This window comes from Equus caballus, chromosome 28 (genome assembly GCF_041296265.1).
Source record: "Equus caballus isolate H_3958 breed thoroughbred chromosome 28, TB-T2T, whole genome shotgun sequence".
NCBI classification, from domain to species: domain Eukaryota; kingdom Metazoa; phylum Chordata; class Mammalia; order Perissodactyla; family Equidae; genus Equus; species Equus caballus.
The window spans coordinates 51,198,731-51,213,656 of record NC_091711.1 but is presented as its reverse complement, the minus strand read 5'-3'; the positions used below and the strand labels follow the sequence as shown (position 1 = coordinate 51,213,656).

Below are 14,926 nucleotides of genomic sequence, written 5' to 3'. Positions count from 1 at the left end.
CTCCATCCCTCGCAGGCCTTCCTGCAGCTTGGTGGGGTGCGCCTGGGGCAGTGGTGGACGCGATGACCCCGTGGCCTGCGCGGTCAGGGTGGGCCTGGGGAAGGTTTGGGGCGGAAGGGGCGTGGACGGCGGGGCTCGGCCCACTGCACGCACGTGGGATTCCCTGACAGTCCGCAGGGGTCCTGGGCACACTGGCCGTCGGCCTTCACACCCATTCCCTCCCATCTCTGGAGGGGAACCGAGGCCAGCCCCCTGCTCCCGGCTCCTGGCCGGAGCAGGAGGTGGAGCCGCAGCTGGAGCAGCCGGGGGAGGGGGCTCAGGGTGAGGGGAGCGCCGAATGTTGGGGGAGGGCCGGGCCGCGGCAGGGGGGAACCGAGAGGGGCCCAGCCGTCCGGCCCGCCCTGCCCTGCTCGCGTCGCCGGCGCTTCGGGGCGGGGTTTGGGCGGCGCCGGCGGGACGGTCCCGAGTACGAGTAGGAGGAAGCCGGAAGTCAGGCCTCGGGAGCCACCCTGTCACCTCGTCACGCCCACCTGCTTCGCTCTGGCTCTGGCCGTGTGTTCCCGCCCGGGCTCCCGCCTGCAGCACTCGGGCGTTCGTTGGGCTCCTCGCTGGGGCTGCAGAGTGGGGACAGGCAGTGCGCTCGCCTGCGAGTGTGGGCGTTTGAATCCCGCTCGCCCCGGGTGGCCGAGCCATGGGGACCGCACTCGTGTACCACGAGGACATGACGGCCGCCCGGCTGCTCTGGGACGAGTAAGTGGACCTGGCAGAGGCGGGGCATGGGGAGGGGGCTCTGGACTTCAAGCTCTCTGTCCACTTAGCCCCGAGTGTGAGATAGAATGTCCTGAGCGCCTGACTATAGCCCTGGAGCGCCTGCGGCAGCGCGGCCTGGAGCAGAGGTGTCTACGCTTGGCTGCCAGAGAGGCCTCGGAGGAGGAGCTGGGCCTGGTGCACAGGTAAGACCCAGGGCGGGCCTGCCACATGCCCTGGAGGAGGCAGCCTAGCACCTGCGCCTGCCCTAGCCTGCCCACGCCAGGAAAACAGAGCCTCTCCCCTCCCACCCCGTGCCTGTTCGGGTGGTTGGTGGGCTGGTGAGGGAGGAATGAGGTGGGCAGTCCCACCAGGGTCCAGCCCCTCCTTCCCCCTCTACTCCTGCTGGTGACTCTGCCTGGCCTGTCTGCCCTCTGCAGCCCCGAGTATGTGGCCCTCTTGCGCGGGACCCAGGCCTTGGGCACTGGGGAGCTCCAGGCACTGTCTGGACAGTATGACGCCATCTACTTCCATCCGGTGCGTGCCCTGGGGACACCCCCCACCCAGACACATCTGTATGCCTATGCCTGTTCGCAGCCTTGGCTGCCAACCCTGCCAGTGTCCCTGTGTTCATGAATGTACCGATGCCCTGCACACCTGCCGGCTGATGCTTCTGGCACCTAGGATGGAGTGGCCTATTCTGCTCAGCGCTCAGTGTCCTGCAGCCTGGCAGAGGCCTGGGCAGTGCCTGTGGGGGTAGCAGGCAGGGCGCTCACCTGCACCCCTGGCCCCCACAGAGTACCTTCCACTGTGCCCGGCTGGCTGCAGGGGCTGCACTGCAGTTAGTGGATGCTGTGCTGACTGGAGCTGTGCAAAATGGGCTCGCTCTGGTGAGGTGAGAACTGTCTCCCTTCCCGACCTGTGGGTAACCTGTGAGGGCACAGAATGACCCTGACATGCCCTGCACCCCACTCACCCCTAGGCCTCCTGGGCACCACAGCCAGAGGGCTGCCGCCAATGGGTTTTGCGTGTTCAACAATGTGGCAATAGCAGCCAAACATGCCAAGCAGAAACACGGGCTGCACAGGTGTGTGTGGGCTGGCTGCAGGGTGGGGACCAGGCCAGACAGGAAGGGGGTGGAGCGGCTGCTGGGAGACCCCATTTAGCTCCTTCCCATCCTGGGCTAGGCTCCTGGCCTGGAGGTGGGAGGCCCCACCCCTCAGGGCCCCCAGTCCTGTCTGTCCCCAGGATCCTCATCGTTGACTGGGATATCCACCACGGCCAGGGCATCCAGTATATCTTCGAGGATGACCCCAGGTGAGCTGGGGGTGGGGTCAAGACCCTTCCCTGCGCCTCCACTTTTTGGAGTGCTCGGCCTGGTCTTGGAAAATCTGAGGGGGAAGACATGGCCGTGTGCTCAGGGCTCAGGGTTCTTTGAGGAGCTGTGGAGCTAAGGGTCCTGACCTCTGACCCTGGCTGGCTGTCACAGCGTCCTTTATTTCTCCTGGCACCGCTACGAGCATGGGCGCTTCTGGCCCTATCTTCAAGAGTCAGATACAGATGCTGTCGGGCAGGGGCAGGGCCGCGGCTTCACTGTCAACTTGCCCTGGAACCAGGTGCCTGCTCCTCACCTCAGACTCCCACCCAGAGCCCCTCACCCAGCCCGCCTCCCCTGCCCCACAGCTCCAGGCCTTCTGAGTGTAGCCCAGGACATCCTGCCAGGGTTACCCCCAGAGGCCAAGCCCCGGGGTGAAGATGCCACTGCCCCCCTGGCAGGGTCCAACACTGACACCCTGTGGCCGCAGGTCGGGATGGGAAATGCTGACTATGTGGCTGCCTTTCTGCATGTGCTGCTCCCCCTGGCCTTTGAGGTGACTGCCTGGGGCCGGGGGTGGTCTCAATGGCAGGAGGGTTGGAGGGGGATTCAGTGTCCAGGGTCCCCTCAACTCTATCAGAGTGGAATGGAGCCCTGGGCATGGGGAGGGTCTCTCTGGAGGGGCCTCTTCTACCCCTGCTCCAGCCTCTTTCCTGTTTCCCTCCACCCGCCCTGCCCACAGTTTGACCCTGAGCTAGTGCTAGTCGCGGCAGGATTTGACTCAGCGGTTGGGGATCCTGAGGTGAGGGCCTGGCCTGGCTGAGGAGGGCTCCTGGGGTCCCGGGACCAGGCCCCCTTCACATCTGACTCTGGTTCCAGGGGCAGATGCAGGCCACTCCAGAGTGCTTCGCCCACCTCACGCAGCTACTGCAAGTGCTGGCCTGTGGCCGGGTCTGCGCTGTGCTGGAGGTGACTACAGCAAGCAGGGAGGGCACATGGGCCAGAAGCTGAGGTGCAGTCAGAGGGAGTCTGCTGCACGGGTAGGGCATCCTGCCTGGGATGGTGCCCCAATGACCCCCTGCCCCAGTCACATCTCTGCCCTCCTCCTTCCTGCCAGGGCGGCTACCACCTGGAGTCGCTCTCTCAGTCAGTGTGCATGATGGTGCAGGCACTGCTGGGCGACCCCCCTCTGCCCCTGTCAGGGCCCATGGAGCCACATCGCAGGTGCGAGGGGCAGGAGGGTGGGAAGGGCTGGTGGCAGAAGACCAGGCTTCACCACTCTTGTGTGTCCCCGCAGTGCCCTGGAGTCCATTCAGAGTGTCCGGGCAGCCCAGGCCCCTCACTGGATGAGCCTCCAGCAGCAAGGTCAGTGTGGCCCAGGCCGGGAGGTGGGATCACACCTCAGGCTCCCAGTGAGTAGCGGTGACTCTGAACTACCTCCTAGACGCAGCCCCCGTATTGAGTCCCAGCACCCGCTCCCCAGAGGGGAGCATCTCGCCTCTGCTACCCGGGGGGCCCGAATTCAAGGCACCTGTGGCTCAGACTGAGGCTCAGGCCATGGCTGCCTTGAGCTCCCTACTGGACCAGTTGCGCCTCTACCCCACACCCCCTCTCCGCACGGCTGTTGCCCTGACTGAGCTGGATGCAGCCCTTGTCCTGCCCCCTGATGTCCTCCATTGGGAGAGGTCAGCCCCGCAGAAGGAGATGCAGGCATGGGCCAGGTAAGCAGAACAGGAGAGGGGTGTGGCTGTGTCCACCCATATGTCTGTGTATGACTCACCTGTGGTCTATGTGTCACTCTGGGTCCATGTGTCCCTCTGGTTTGCCCACCACAGGCCACATGAGGCCTTGGCCCAGGACAAGTCCTTCAACGCACTCGGGAAGGTCCTGTACCTCTTGGACAGCATCCTGGATGGGCAGGTGGGGGCATCTGGGAGGGGCTTGGGTGGCTGCGTAGCCAGGGGCAGGACCCAGGACCTGCCCATGATGGGTGGCCTGTCCAGAGGAGGGCTGGGTGGTGCAGAACCACATGGACATGAATGTGGCCTTGTGTCCAGGACCCCTCCCAGAACAGACCCCAGGGACAGGGTTTACCAGCGCTCCCCCTCAGTTCCCTCAACTAAATACTCTTTGGCAGAGAGGTGAAGGGAGTGACTTAAGCTGTAGTTTTAAGCGTCTTATTTTCAAAAGTGGAGCCATTTGACCTCAGAGTGTACAGGTGACAGCCCCACGGACAGGGGCCAAAGAAGAGATGTTCGGGTCTGTTTACCTGGTTTGGGAATTGCCCTCCACTGCTATTATGTTATTCACCCCACAGGTGAGCAGCGGCATCGCAGCCACCCCGGCCCCTGCTGCAGCTGCCACCCTGGACGTGGCCATTCAGCGTGGCCTGTCCCACAGAGCCCAGAGGTGAGCCTCACCTGGCCAACCTGAGCCTCTGAGGGCATGGCCCATGGGCATCCCCTGCCCTGGTTAGCCACATGGGGAGGGCTCTGGGAATGGACTCCAGGAGGGATGAGTGCAGCCTGTTCTGTGGCCGACTCTTCCTCTAGGCTGCTCTGTGTGGCTGTGGGACAGCTGGATCGGCCCCTGGACCTTGCCGATGATGGGTATGACTCTTGGGTCACGTGTATGTCCAGTCCTGCATGTAGGGGGGGAGGCACATGACCCTGGGTCCCCAGGGGTGATGGGTGGGTGGAGTCTTCTACAGCTAGAATTTGGCAGAGGGGCCCTTGGGAGCAATACCAGGAGGGTCTCCAGTACAGAGGGTCAGCAGCCCCAGCACCTGTACCCCTGAGCTGTCTACCTCCCCTTCTGACGTTTGGGTTCTAGAGAGTGAGCAGCCTCTCACACACATGTACACATGTCCATGTGCTCACTCTCTTTTACAAGGAGGACGCTGTGGCTGAATATCAGGGGCAAGGAGGCAGCTGCCCTGTCCATGTTCCATGTTTCCACACCACTACCAGGGGTGAGTGGTAATGTCACAGGGCAGGGCAGCTGCTGCTCACTGGCATTGTCATGAGGGCCAGGCCCCTGGCCTTCATTGTCCTTCCTGGCTTCCTGATGCGACTGCTGGTATGGCTGCCCACCCTAGATTGGGAGGTCGGGTGGCCTGAGCTGGCAGGAGGGGGGATCTCCTGAATGAGGGGCTGGGGCCATGCTGCTGTCACTCCCACAGACAACTGGTGGTTTCCTGAGCTACATCCTGGCCCTGGTGCTGCCCCTGGCCTATGGCTTCCAGCCTAACCTGGTGCTGGTGGCACTGGGGCCAGCCCATGGCCTGCAGGCCCCTCAAGCTGCACTCCTGGCTGCACTGCTGCGGGTGCCAGCAGGGGGCCAAGTCTTGGTACTGGTTGAGGAGGTGAGTTGGGCAGAGTGGAGGTGCTGTGGGGTGACAAGTGGGGAGAGGCCAGTGACTCTCTGCTTCCACCTCTGCCCCTGGCCCAGGAATCCACACCCCAGCTTGCAGGGGTCCTGGTCCAGGCACTGCGTGGAGAGGGCCCCCCCAGCCTGGGCCCCTTCTCCAGGGCCTCCCCAGAGGAGATGCAGGCCCTGGAGCATCTGCGAGGGCAGCTGCGGACACAGTGGAAAATGCTGCAGGTGGCCGGTGAGGCTAGGGGGCAAGGCTCAGGCTGGATGCTTGGAGTCTTGGGGACACCTTGCTTTGAGCTCTGCGGCGAGAGGGGCTCGGGGCCCCATGGGGAGTGGGGTGCTGTTGCAACCGCTCACGGCGGAGCCAGCTGACCCTGCACCTCTTCCCAGCTCCTCAAGGGCTGTGACCCGGTCGCCTGGCGTCGGCTGGGGTGGACATCCCAGGACGGACACCGCGATCCCGACCCCAGAGCCGGCGTTAACCGTCCCCGCACAGGTCGCCCGCGGCAGTGTCCTGAGGCCGGCCCTGCGTCCACTCGGCGCCCGGAGTCCCCGCCGGCCTGCGCGGACGGCCGGCCCTGCTCCCCACGCCCCGGCAGTAAACAGTTAAGCGAAAGTCTGACTCTGCCTTCTTGATTCAGCCCGGGCCGGCCTCGACATCCCAGCCGCGGGACCGAGGCTCCAAGCCGGAAGTGCCCCCTGGACGGCAGCTCCAGCCCCGCCCCCTCCACCGCCCCTCCCCCGGTGACGCAATTCCGGCGCGCCTGCTCAGGCGATGAGGCCTGTCGCACGGCGGTGACGCGGCGGCGGCGGGAGCGCTCTCCTGCCGGGAGGCCTGCGAGCGGCGGACGTGCGCCTCACCCCGCGGACCCGCGGGCTGCCTCGCGCTTGCCCTCGGGCGGCGCCCGGCCCGCCGTCCCTCCCGGGGACCCGGGAAGGCGCGCGGGGCCGGCACGTGCGCCCCCGCTGGCGTGTCCTCGGGCTGGTCCCGCGCTGGAACCCTGCAGCTGGAGGCCGGGCCGGGGGGCCGCAGGGCGCGGGCGGGCGGGGCGCGCCGGGCGGCGCCGAGGGCTCGGAGCCGAGAGCGTGGGCATGGCGAGCATCACCCAGCTGTTCGACGACCTGTGCGAGGCCCTCCTGCCGGTGCCGAAGGCTCGCTTGGGCCAGCGCGGCGTGAGCCGAAGGAGGGCAAAGCAGGGCCTCCGGAGGGTGGCCTACGACGCTCTCTTCAGCAGTCTGTTTGTAGATGAGACTCAGAGGCTGCAGCCTGACCCCTCTAAACTCCCGGTGAAAAACAAGATCCTCATGCTGTCCTTCGACTTGAGGGTGGGTGGCCTGGGCCCCGAGGCTGACCGTTTGGAGGAGCTGGTGGAGGAACTGGAAGCAGCCCCTTGCTGTCCGCTTGTGGAGGTGGGCTCTGTTCTGGACCTCCTGGTTCAGCTGGCGGGGAGCGGCCCGCCGCGAGTGCTGCCGCGAAAGCGGGACTACTTGTTTAACAACAAGCATGTGGGGAGAAACGTTCGCTACGGCGGCTACGACTGCTATGACCTGAGTGTGTTTGAGATGGACGTTCAGTCCCTGATCTCCAGAGAGGAGTATCTGTGTCAGGACATGATCCACAAAGCGCTTCAGGTGATGGAGGCGGCGCCGGGCACTGGCCTGCCCACTGTTGGGCTCTTCTCGTATGGAGACCCTTGTGGTGACAGGTTTGAGAGAGACACCCGGGTCTCGCTGTTCGGTGCCCTTGTGCACAGCCGCACATACGATATGGACGTCCGACTGGACCTGCCTCCGGTGCCGGACAGCGCAGACCTCTCTGGACTGGCTATTAAGGTAGGGTGCTTGCTTTCCCGCCTCCGGCTCCCTGGGCGTTTGGAAATGCCTCCTTTGGCCTTCCTTTGGTCGTGGTAAAGATAGGGTAGCTCTCCAGGCTGGGTCACCTGTGGCTGAGCTGTGGGGAGGCAGTGGCCTTCCTGGGCAGGACGCTGCTGCCCCCCTCAAGTCAAGGTAACCTGCTGCTTTTCATCTTTCATCCAGCAGGGAATGTTAAGTCACTTATTCTGCCTCTAGAGTTCACGTTTAAATATAAGTGAATTAAAATGAAATAAAGTTTAGTTCCTCAGTCACGTAAGTCCCATTTCAAGTGCTCAGTACCCCCAAGTGGCAGAAAATACTTGTTCATACTCTACGTGCAGTTTTATTTACTTTTTTTTCACCTATAACTTGGCATCTTGCCTGATTACTAAGTAAATCATGATGGGCTTTTGTATTTTGTGGCTTTGTAAATGTTGCTGAAAGGATGCGCTGTCACTACTCAGTTGTTCCCTTACTATGAGATATTTAGTTGTTTCCAAACATAAATAAATGCTTCTTTTTATGCTGTGTTCCTCAAAATGGGATTTCTAGTTTGGAGGCATTTCATGAAAAATTTCATTGTAAGTTATATTGAGGTTTAAGTGTTGTGTGAAATTGGAAATTGATAAGCTTAAAAATTTGTTTGTTTAATTTCTTAAATGATTCACTGGGGGCAGAAACATTGTGTGGTACATACCTGCTTGGGAAAAATAGAAGAAACGTTCTGCTAGGTCTTTCCTGTAATGAGTAAACAGAGCTGTGTGGTAAAGTCCTGGAATTCTGATCTCACTTGGGGGAAATTTAGACACAGGCGTACCTGCTGTTTCCTCCTTTCCTGTGGTCTCCAGGTTCCTCAGAGTGTGGATCAGTCAGAAGATGAAGGGTTCCAGTCAGCGTCCAATTTGACTCCTGATTCCCAGTCTGAACCGGGTGTGACTCCAGACATCGACCTGTGGGATGCTGTGCTCACCTACGAAGCCAGCAAGCGGAGGTGCTGGGAGCAGGTTGGATGGTACGTGAGCCTTTGCTTTCAAATGCACTACCCCTGGCCCCACGTGGAACGCTGTCTTTATGGTTGTTTCAAGAACATCTGTGAAGGGATTAGGAACTTGGAAGTTTCAGTCAGGCTAGTGTACAAAATGGTCAGCGTCCTGGGAGCTGGGAGAAACGCAGAAGGGGAAGGACTTCCAGGCTTTTTGGAGGCTCCCACTGTGCTGGTAACTTCTACAAGTCACACTTTCTGGTCAGAGCAGTCACGTGGTGACTGTTACGTCCTTACCGTGAGGGCTCCCAGGCAGAGGTGTCTGAGGGCGGCCTGGCAGGCTGGGTGGTCAGCGCCAGGCACAGGGTGCTGACAAAGGACCTTCCCTCAGGTCCACTGTTGTGCGCATCTGGAAGGACTGAGAGTGGCGCTCTCTGGCTCACGAGAAGCTCCAGTCGCAGCAGTGTTTCCCTCACTGGTGCCAGCACCTCGCTCCCTGGGCTCGTCCGGTCCACAGGCCTCTGCATCAGGACTTCTCAGGGTCTGTGATGTGCTGGTGTCTCTTGAAACCTCCAGAATGAGGATAGAGGACCCGTGACACACACTTCCCAGATGTGTGGTCATGGAACCCTCTTGTCGCATCTCACTGGCCAGCAGTTCTGTGGAACACCAGTTTGGGGAGTATTGAATGAAACAGCGGGGTTAGTGGGGAGCTGAGTGCCTTCTGATGCAGCCTCTCGGCTCCTGCAGAGTCTCCTTCGGGTGAGCACATGCTCAAGGATAGACACTTATGCAGCGCCTGTTGTGTGCGGGCACTGCTCCTGCTGGGGTAGCTGTCCTGCTTGGTTGTCTACCCCATGTGGATTCCTCCAGGGACACCAGCTCCCTGCTTCGCTGAGCACCCTTGGTGTTGATGGGGCTTCTCTGCCCTGTGACTCCCCGTTCTTAGTGCTGTCTTGTGTGTACAGAACAAATCTAATTATCCTGCTCTCTGCTAACCACTCACGTGCTTAAAACTGGCCCACCAGGTTACCACTGTCTTTTATAAATATTTGCTACTGGTGTTTCATTTATTAGTTCCTAGTTCCAACTTTTTTAGGCCTAGTTTTTCAGGGTACTGTTTAGGTGACAGGATGGCTCACCAGGTCTCTGTCCTCGCCCCCTGTTCTCCATGCACGTAGTCTCCTTGGTGTCCCCTGAAGGCAGAACTGAACACAGAGCTCCAGCAGTGGGGAGCACCACTGTGGGCTTTCCTACATGGAGGAGTGCTGCAGCTAATGACCAAGGCTCCTCCCCTGCCTGTTCTGGTGGCAACCTGATTCCACTGACCCCTGACCCCTGAGGCCTTTTGTTCAAGTTCATTTGGTAAATCTTTTGAACTTGTTTCAGTTTAAATCCCAACCACCTAGCTAGTTTCTTGCCATGAGCTCTGACCAGTGGGGCCAGTTAGGAAGCTGCTGCCCTGCCAGAAGCAGAGGCCCTGTACACCCACAGCCCCAGGATTATAAACTCTGCCCTTGCCTCGAGACCCCTGAGGACCCCTCCCCTTGGTCTGAAGGCTGCCTTCCCTGCTGTGAGCCGCTGTTTCTCATTGGGGGAAGCAGTTTTGTTATGTTAGGGGCCGAGCTCTCTGTGGGACAGTGTGAATTTGGTGTTTTTCCTCCATGGACTTTTCTCCCTCAGCTCTGAGTCACCAAAGGGGGGGCGCATGTGGCCCAGGTGGTGCAGGGGTGGACACTGGAAGAGTGCATGTGCTCATGTGCGTGTACACTCGCGTGTGAAGCAAGATGGCACCCTCAGCGTGCACACCTGTCCCCAAGGAGTCCCCAGGGGCATTTGAAGGACTCTGGAGCTTCAGAGGCTTCTCCTTTCATCACGCTCTTCTTGCGCTGAGGGAGTGTGGGCAGGTGTCTGAGGTCTGGGTGCACCCCAGCTGCTGACTCTGGTCTCCTCAGGACTGGCCTCCTTGCTTCCTGCTGCCCCTCCAGCCCATCCTCCACACGGCCAGCACCACCTCCAGCCCATCCTCCATGTGGCCAGCGCCACCTTCCAGGAGCAGAAATCAGATCACTTCCCGCTCTGCCTGCCCTGCTTCATGGCCACCCCTGGTCTGGAATGAGGGCCAGCCCTTCCGGGCCTCAGCCTATCTGCCCCCGCCCTCACCACTGTGGAGCCCCACTCATACCAGCTCCTCCTCTTCCTGTCTCTGGGTTTTGCACATTCTTTTCCTGTGCCAGGGCTGCTGCTCCACAGCTCAGCCCTGCTCTGGGGCCTTACCAACGAGTGTCTCCGGTCATTGGAGCCCTGGTCCTGGGCTCTAAGTCAATGCCTTCGTTCCCTGTCTGCAGCCCCCACCCCGTGAGAGTGGGTTTGTCTGCCTGGCTGTTCCCCCTACTCTCAGATAACTTGCTGAATGAGGGAAGGAGCACATTACGGTGCATTGTTGATTGAAGAGTCCTTTTGATTTTAACAAGTTCTGAGATATGTTGTTCTTGTGCATCACGCCTGACGTGGAGGTGAAGGTGTGTGGGTGGTCAGACACCATCTTGATGTTAGAATGCCCTACAGTGTGCAGCTGTTACCCCGCAGAAAACGACTTTTGTTTTTGAAAAATAAATGATAGTCTTTTTGATTTGCTAAATCTAAAAATAAGAGTCTTTTGGGGGGGAGGAGAAAGAGCTGGTCAGGTGTTCAAAATGAGAAGAAAAGTTTCAGAAAAGAGCTGTATTCCCTGGGCTTCATTTATTAAGAAATTACTTTTTCCAGTGGATTTAAAAAAAACAGTTCTTCCATACTTTTCAGTAGGGGTTGATGGTTTTCAAAGGAATATTTTAAAAGTGATACTGTGTTTTTGGCCGTGTGAATGATATAGCTGTGCTGGGTGGTTCCTGAGCTCCCAGCACAGGGCCATGTGGAGGCAAAGCCCCTGGAGGCTGCTGTGTGCCCTCAGCAAGACCCAGCAGGCTCGTTTTGTCTTAAAAGTTTGTGAGACTTTGTCCATCCTTTGTGCTTTGTCTTTTAGGGGAGTGAAATACACATAACATAAAAGTTATTATCTTAACTGTTTTCAGGTGTGCAGTTCAGTGGCATTAAGTAATTCACACTGTTGTGTGATCATCCCCACCATCCATCTCCATAGCTCTTTCCATCATCCCAAACTGCACCTCTGTCCCATTAAACACTCACTCCGTCCGCCTCCCCCAGCCCCTGCCACTCGCCATTCTACTTTCTGTCTCTATAAGTTTGACGACTCTAGGGGCCTCATATGAGTGGAATCATACAGTATTTGTCATTTTGTGTCTGGCTTATTTCACTTAGCATGTTTTCAAGCTTCATCCATGCTGTAGCATGTGTCAGAATTTTCTCCCTTTTTAAGGCTGAATAATATTCCATTGTGTGGCTAGACCACATTTTCTTTTTTTTTTTAAAGATTTTTTTATTTTTCCTTTTTCTCCCAAAGCCCCCTGGTTTATAGTTGTGTATTTTTAGTTGTGGGTCCTTCTAGTTGTGGCATGTGGGATGCATGCTTCAGCATGAGTGGTGCCGTGCCATGTCCATGCCAAGGATTTGAATTGGCGAAACCCTGGGCTGGCAAAGCAGAGTGTGCGAACTTAACCACTTGGCCACAGGGCTGGCCCCCAAGACCACGTTTTCTTTATCCATTTGTCTGTCGATGAACTCCTGGGCTGCTTCTGCCTTTGGGCTGTTGTGAATAATGCTGCTATGAATCTGAGTGTGCAAACCTTCTACTTATTTTTAACGTAATGATGTGAGTGAGTTGTCAGCCTGAGGACCACTGCGTGCCCTGTGGGTGCTGGGTGGGTGGGGACATTTGCTGCTGCTTCTAGACATGTTTCTGCACTGAGTTGTCTTCACAAGATCGATTACGGTCAGCACTGAGCCTGCCAGATGCTGACAAAGAGGCTGGGTGGTTGGTTGGGACCCTTACGTGGTCTATTTTTTAGACATTTTACTGTTCTGAATCCCTCTTTCTCCTGCATTTTGTTCACATAGCTAAAGTGCATGTTGCTCTGTCTGCTCACCGCCCTTCCTCTGTCTCTCACACAGCCCCCCTGGCCACAGAGAGGAGCCCTACCTCACCGAGGCGGGAAGGGACGCCTTCGACAGGTTCTGCAGGCTCCACCAAGGGGAGCTGCAGGTGCTGGGAGGGGGCCTCCTGCAGGCCCCACAGCCCGTCCTGGTGAAAGAGTGTGAGCTGGTGAAGGATGCGCTGAACGTCCTGATTGGGGTCGTGTCTGCCACATTTTCCCTCTGCCAGGTAAGGACGTAGCACTCACGTGGTCACTGCACCCATGCCGTGTTGACAGCCCAGCACTGTCTGAGCACTTTACAGGTAGAATGCGGCCCAGTGCAGTCAGAGGTGGCCTCGGACGCGAGCCTGCGTGTCAGAGCAGGGTGTGGCTGGGAAGCTGGCTCTGCAGCCTGCCTAGTGATTATGGTGATGGTTTTCTCATTTCAGTTCTAAAAAATATTAACTTATTAACATTCTTTTAGAAACTGAACACAAGTAAGGTGTATATTGCTATCAGTGAAACAATAGAAATGTACACACCATTTCTTCATCCATCCGAGGAAGTGCCCAGGGCCCTCTGAGCCTGCCCAGTGCTCGCACAGAGTGCAGATGCGGCCTGCAGGAGCACCTGCCCTGCAGCAGAGGACCACATCATGTGCCTGTCACTGGCTCTTCTCACTTCTCTGGACCTCTCTCCTGGCCATGGATGGGGGCCTTGCTCATTCTGGGCAGTCGCTGCAGTTTATCCAACGTTTTGCATCTTTCTGGGCGCTTATAAAATAAGTGAATATATTTACAAAAATGGAGCCTTTTGTATATACTCTGCGGCTTTCTTCTTTCACGTCAGTGCCCAGTCTCTCTCTGTATCTTAAGTATTCTCTCATAGTGGCTGTTCTGGGACTTGAGTGTGGACTAGAAGCACATCCTGGGTTGGCCCAGAGACATGCTCTCTAGCAGACCCCTCAGGCACTGCTGGTGTTGAGGGCTGCTCTCTGAGAGACTGTTCTAGAACACCGTTTTCACGGGCCCGTAGTGTACTGTCGTGTGCATGGCCTTACTCTATGGAATCAACCCCCTCCTTTTTTCAAATTGTGGTAAAATATACAGAACTTAAAATTTACCACCTTCACCACTTTTGAGTGTGCTCTTCAGTGGCATTAATTATATTCACAGTGTTGTATAACCACCACCACTGTCTATTTCCAAAATTTTTCGTCAGCTCAAACTGAAACTGTCCCATTAAACACTAACTCCCATTCCTCCTCCCCCAGCGCCTGGCACCCACCATTCTACTTTCTGTCTCTGTGCATTTGATGACTCTAGGGGCCTCATATGAGTGGAATCATCAGTATTTGTCCTTTTGTGACTGGCTTATTTCACTGAGCGTAGTGTCTGCAAGGTTCATCCCATTGTAGCATGTGTCAGAATTTCCTTCCTTTTTAAGGCTGAATAATATTCCACGTATGTATTTACCACATTTTATTTATCCATTCGTCTGTTGATGGACACATGGATTGATTTCACTTTTTGACTATTTTGAATAATGCTGCTATGAACATGAGTGTACAAGAATCTGTTTGAGTCCCTGATTTTGCTTAAGTGTATACCTAGGAGTGTAATTGCTGGGTCCTATGGTAACTCTGTGTAAGTTTTTGAGGAACCAACAAGCTGTTTTCCGCAGTGGCTGTACCATTTTATATTCCCTCCAGTGACGTACCAGGGTTCCAATTCCTCTGCTAACACTTGTTATATTTAGAGTTTTGTTTTTCGATTTTTGTAAATAATAGCTGTCCCAATGGATGTGAAGTAGTAGTACTCACTGTAGTTTTGATTTGCATTTCCATAATGACTAAGATATTGAGCATTTTTCCAAGTGCTTATTGGCCATTTGTGTATCTTCTTTGGAGAAATGTCTATTTGAGTCCTTGGCCCATTTTTGAGTTGGGTTGTTGACTTGTAGGAGTTCTGTATGTATTCTGGGTATTAATCCCTTGTCAATATATGATTTACAAATATTTCCTCCCTTCTGTAGGTTGTCTTTTCACTCTCTTGATAGTTTCCTTTGAAGCACAAAAGTTTTTCATTGTGATGAAGTAGTTTATTTTTTTCTTTTGTTGCCTGTGCTTTTGGTATCATATTTAAGAAACCGAGGGGCTGGCCTGGTGGTGCAGTGGTTAAGTGCACACGTTCTGCTTCGGCGGCCTGGGGTTTGCCGGTTCGGATCCTGGGTGCGGACATGGTACCGCTTGACAAGCCATGCTGTGGTAGGCATCCCACATACAAGGTAGAGGGAGATGGGCATGGATGTTAGCTCAGGGCCAGTCTTCCTCAGCAAAAAAAGAGGAGGATTGGCAGCAGATGTTAGCTCAGGGCTAATCTTCCTCAAAAAAAAAAATTGACCCTATATGTGAGGATTTATTTCTGGGCTCTGTTCTTTTCCATTGGTCTGTATGTCTGTTCTTATGCTTGTGCCACACTATCTTGATCACTGTAGCTTTATAGTAAGTTTTGAACTCAGGAAGTGTGAGTCTTCCAACTTTTTTCTTCTTTTTCAAGATTGTTTTGGTTATTCAGGGCCCATTGCAATTCCACATGAATTTTAGAATCGGCTTTTCTATTT

The 14,926-nt window shown here is 56.5% G+C and overlaps 2 protein-coding genes across 30 annotated transcripts in view; both read left to right on the top strand.

Annotated features, from left to right (window-relative positions):
- The first annotated feature begins 365 nt into the window (after positions 1 to 365).
- HDAC10 (histone deacetylase 10) lies at positions 366 to 6,196 on the top strand. Of its 17 annotated transcripts, XM_005606798.4 has the most exons (20): positions 366 to 750; positions 819 to 953; positions 1,188 to 1,284; positions 1,545 to 1,642; positions 1,730 to 1,834; positions 1,996 to 2,064; positions 2,237 to 2,363; positions 2,553 to 2,618; positions 2,805 to 2,864; positions 2,942 to 3,031; positions 3,180 to 3,286; positions 3,360 to 3,427; positions 3,507 to 3,783; positions 3,898 to 3,982; positions 4,380 to 4,471; positions 4,615 to 4,671; positions 4,955 to 5,033; positions 5,244 to 5,426; positions 5,513 to 5,672; positions 5,828 to 6,053. In XM_005606798.4, exons 1-20 carry the CDS (start codon positions 692 to 694, stop codon positions 5,842 to 5,844), a joined length of 2,031 nt encoding a protein of 676 aa, XP_005606855.2. In that variant the 5' UTR covers positions 366 to 691; the 3' UTR covers positions 5,845 to 6,053. The 17 variants fall into 17 exon arrangements, with proteins under 17 accessions (XP_005606855.2, XP_070109901.1, XP_070109900.1 ...); XM_070253800.1 differs by lacking the exon at positions 1,996 to 2,064 and having other exon boundaries at positions 434 to 750; XM_023631123.2 differs by having other exon boundaries at positions 454 to 750; positions 5,244 to 5,672; positions 5,828 to 6,194.
- Positions 6,197 to 6,204: 8 nt separating this feature from the next.
- TUBGCP6 (tubulin gamma complex component 6) overlaps positions 6,205 to 14,926 on the top strand; it is a 29,084-nt gene continuing 20,362 nt past the window's right edge. For 11 of the 13 annotated variants that reach the window (XR_011433487.1, XR_011433486.1, XR_002804506.2 and 8 more), the window contains exons 1-3: positions 6,390 to 7,270; positions 8,140 to 8,303; positions 12,342 to 12,552. Coding sequence is in view for 5 of the 13 variants with exons in the window: in XM_070253795.1 (XP_070109896.1) it covers positions 6,530 to 7,270; positions 8,140 to 8,303; positions 12,342 to 12,552 (1,116 nt within the window). In the remaining 8 variants the exon portion in view is untranslated. Of the gene's footprint in view, positions 7,271 to 8,139; positions 8,304 to 8,878; positions 9,036 to 12,341; positions 12,553 to 14,926 lie in introns of those variants that run through there. The other 2 variants (XM_023631117.2, XM_070253796.1) reach the window with 2 other exon arrangements.

Excerpts from the sequence above, each read along its gene's own strand:
- HDAC10 (XM_023631122.2), top strand. The coding sequence starts at position 692 with ATGGGGACCGCACTCGTGTACCACGAGGACATGACGGCCGCCCGGCTG. Across the intron at positions 2,619-2,804 it reads TGCTCCCCCTGGCCTTTGAG|TTTGACCCTGAGCTAGTGCT; the intron begins GTGACTGCCTGG and ends CCCTGCCCACAG. Across the intron at positions 3,032-3,179 it reads GGGTCTGCGCTGTGCTGGAG|GGCGGCTACCACCTGGAGTC; the intron begins GTGACTACAGCA and ends CCTTCCTGCCAG.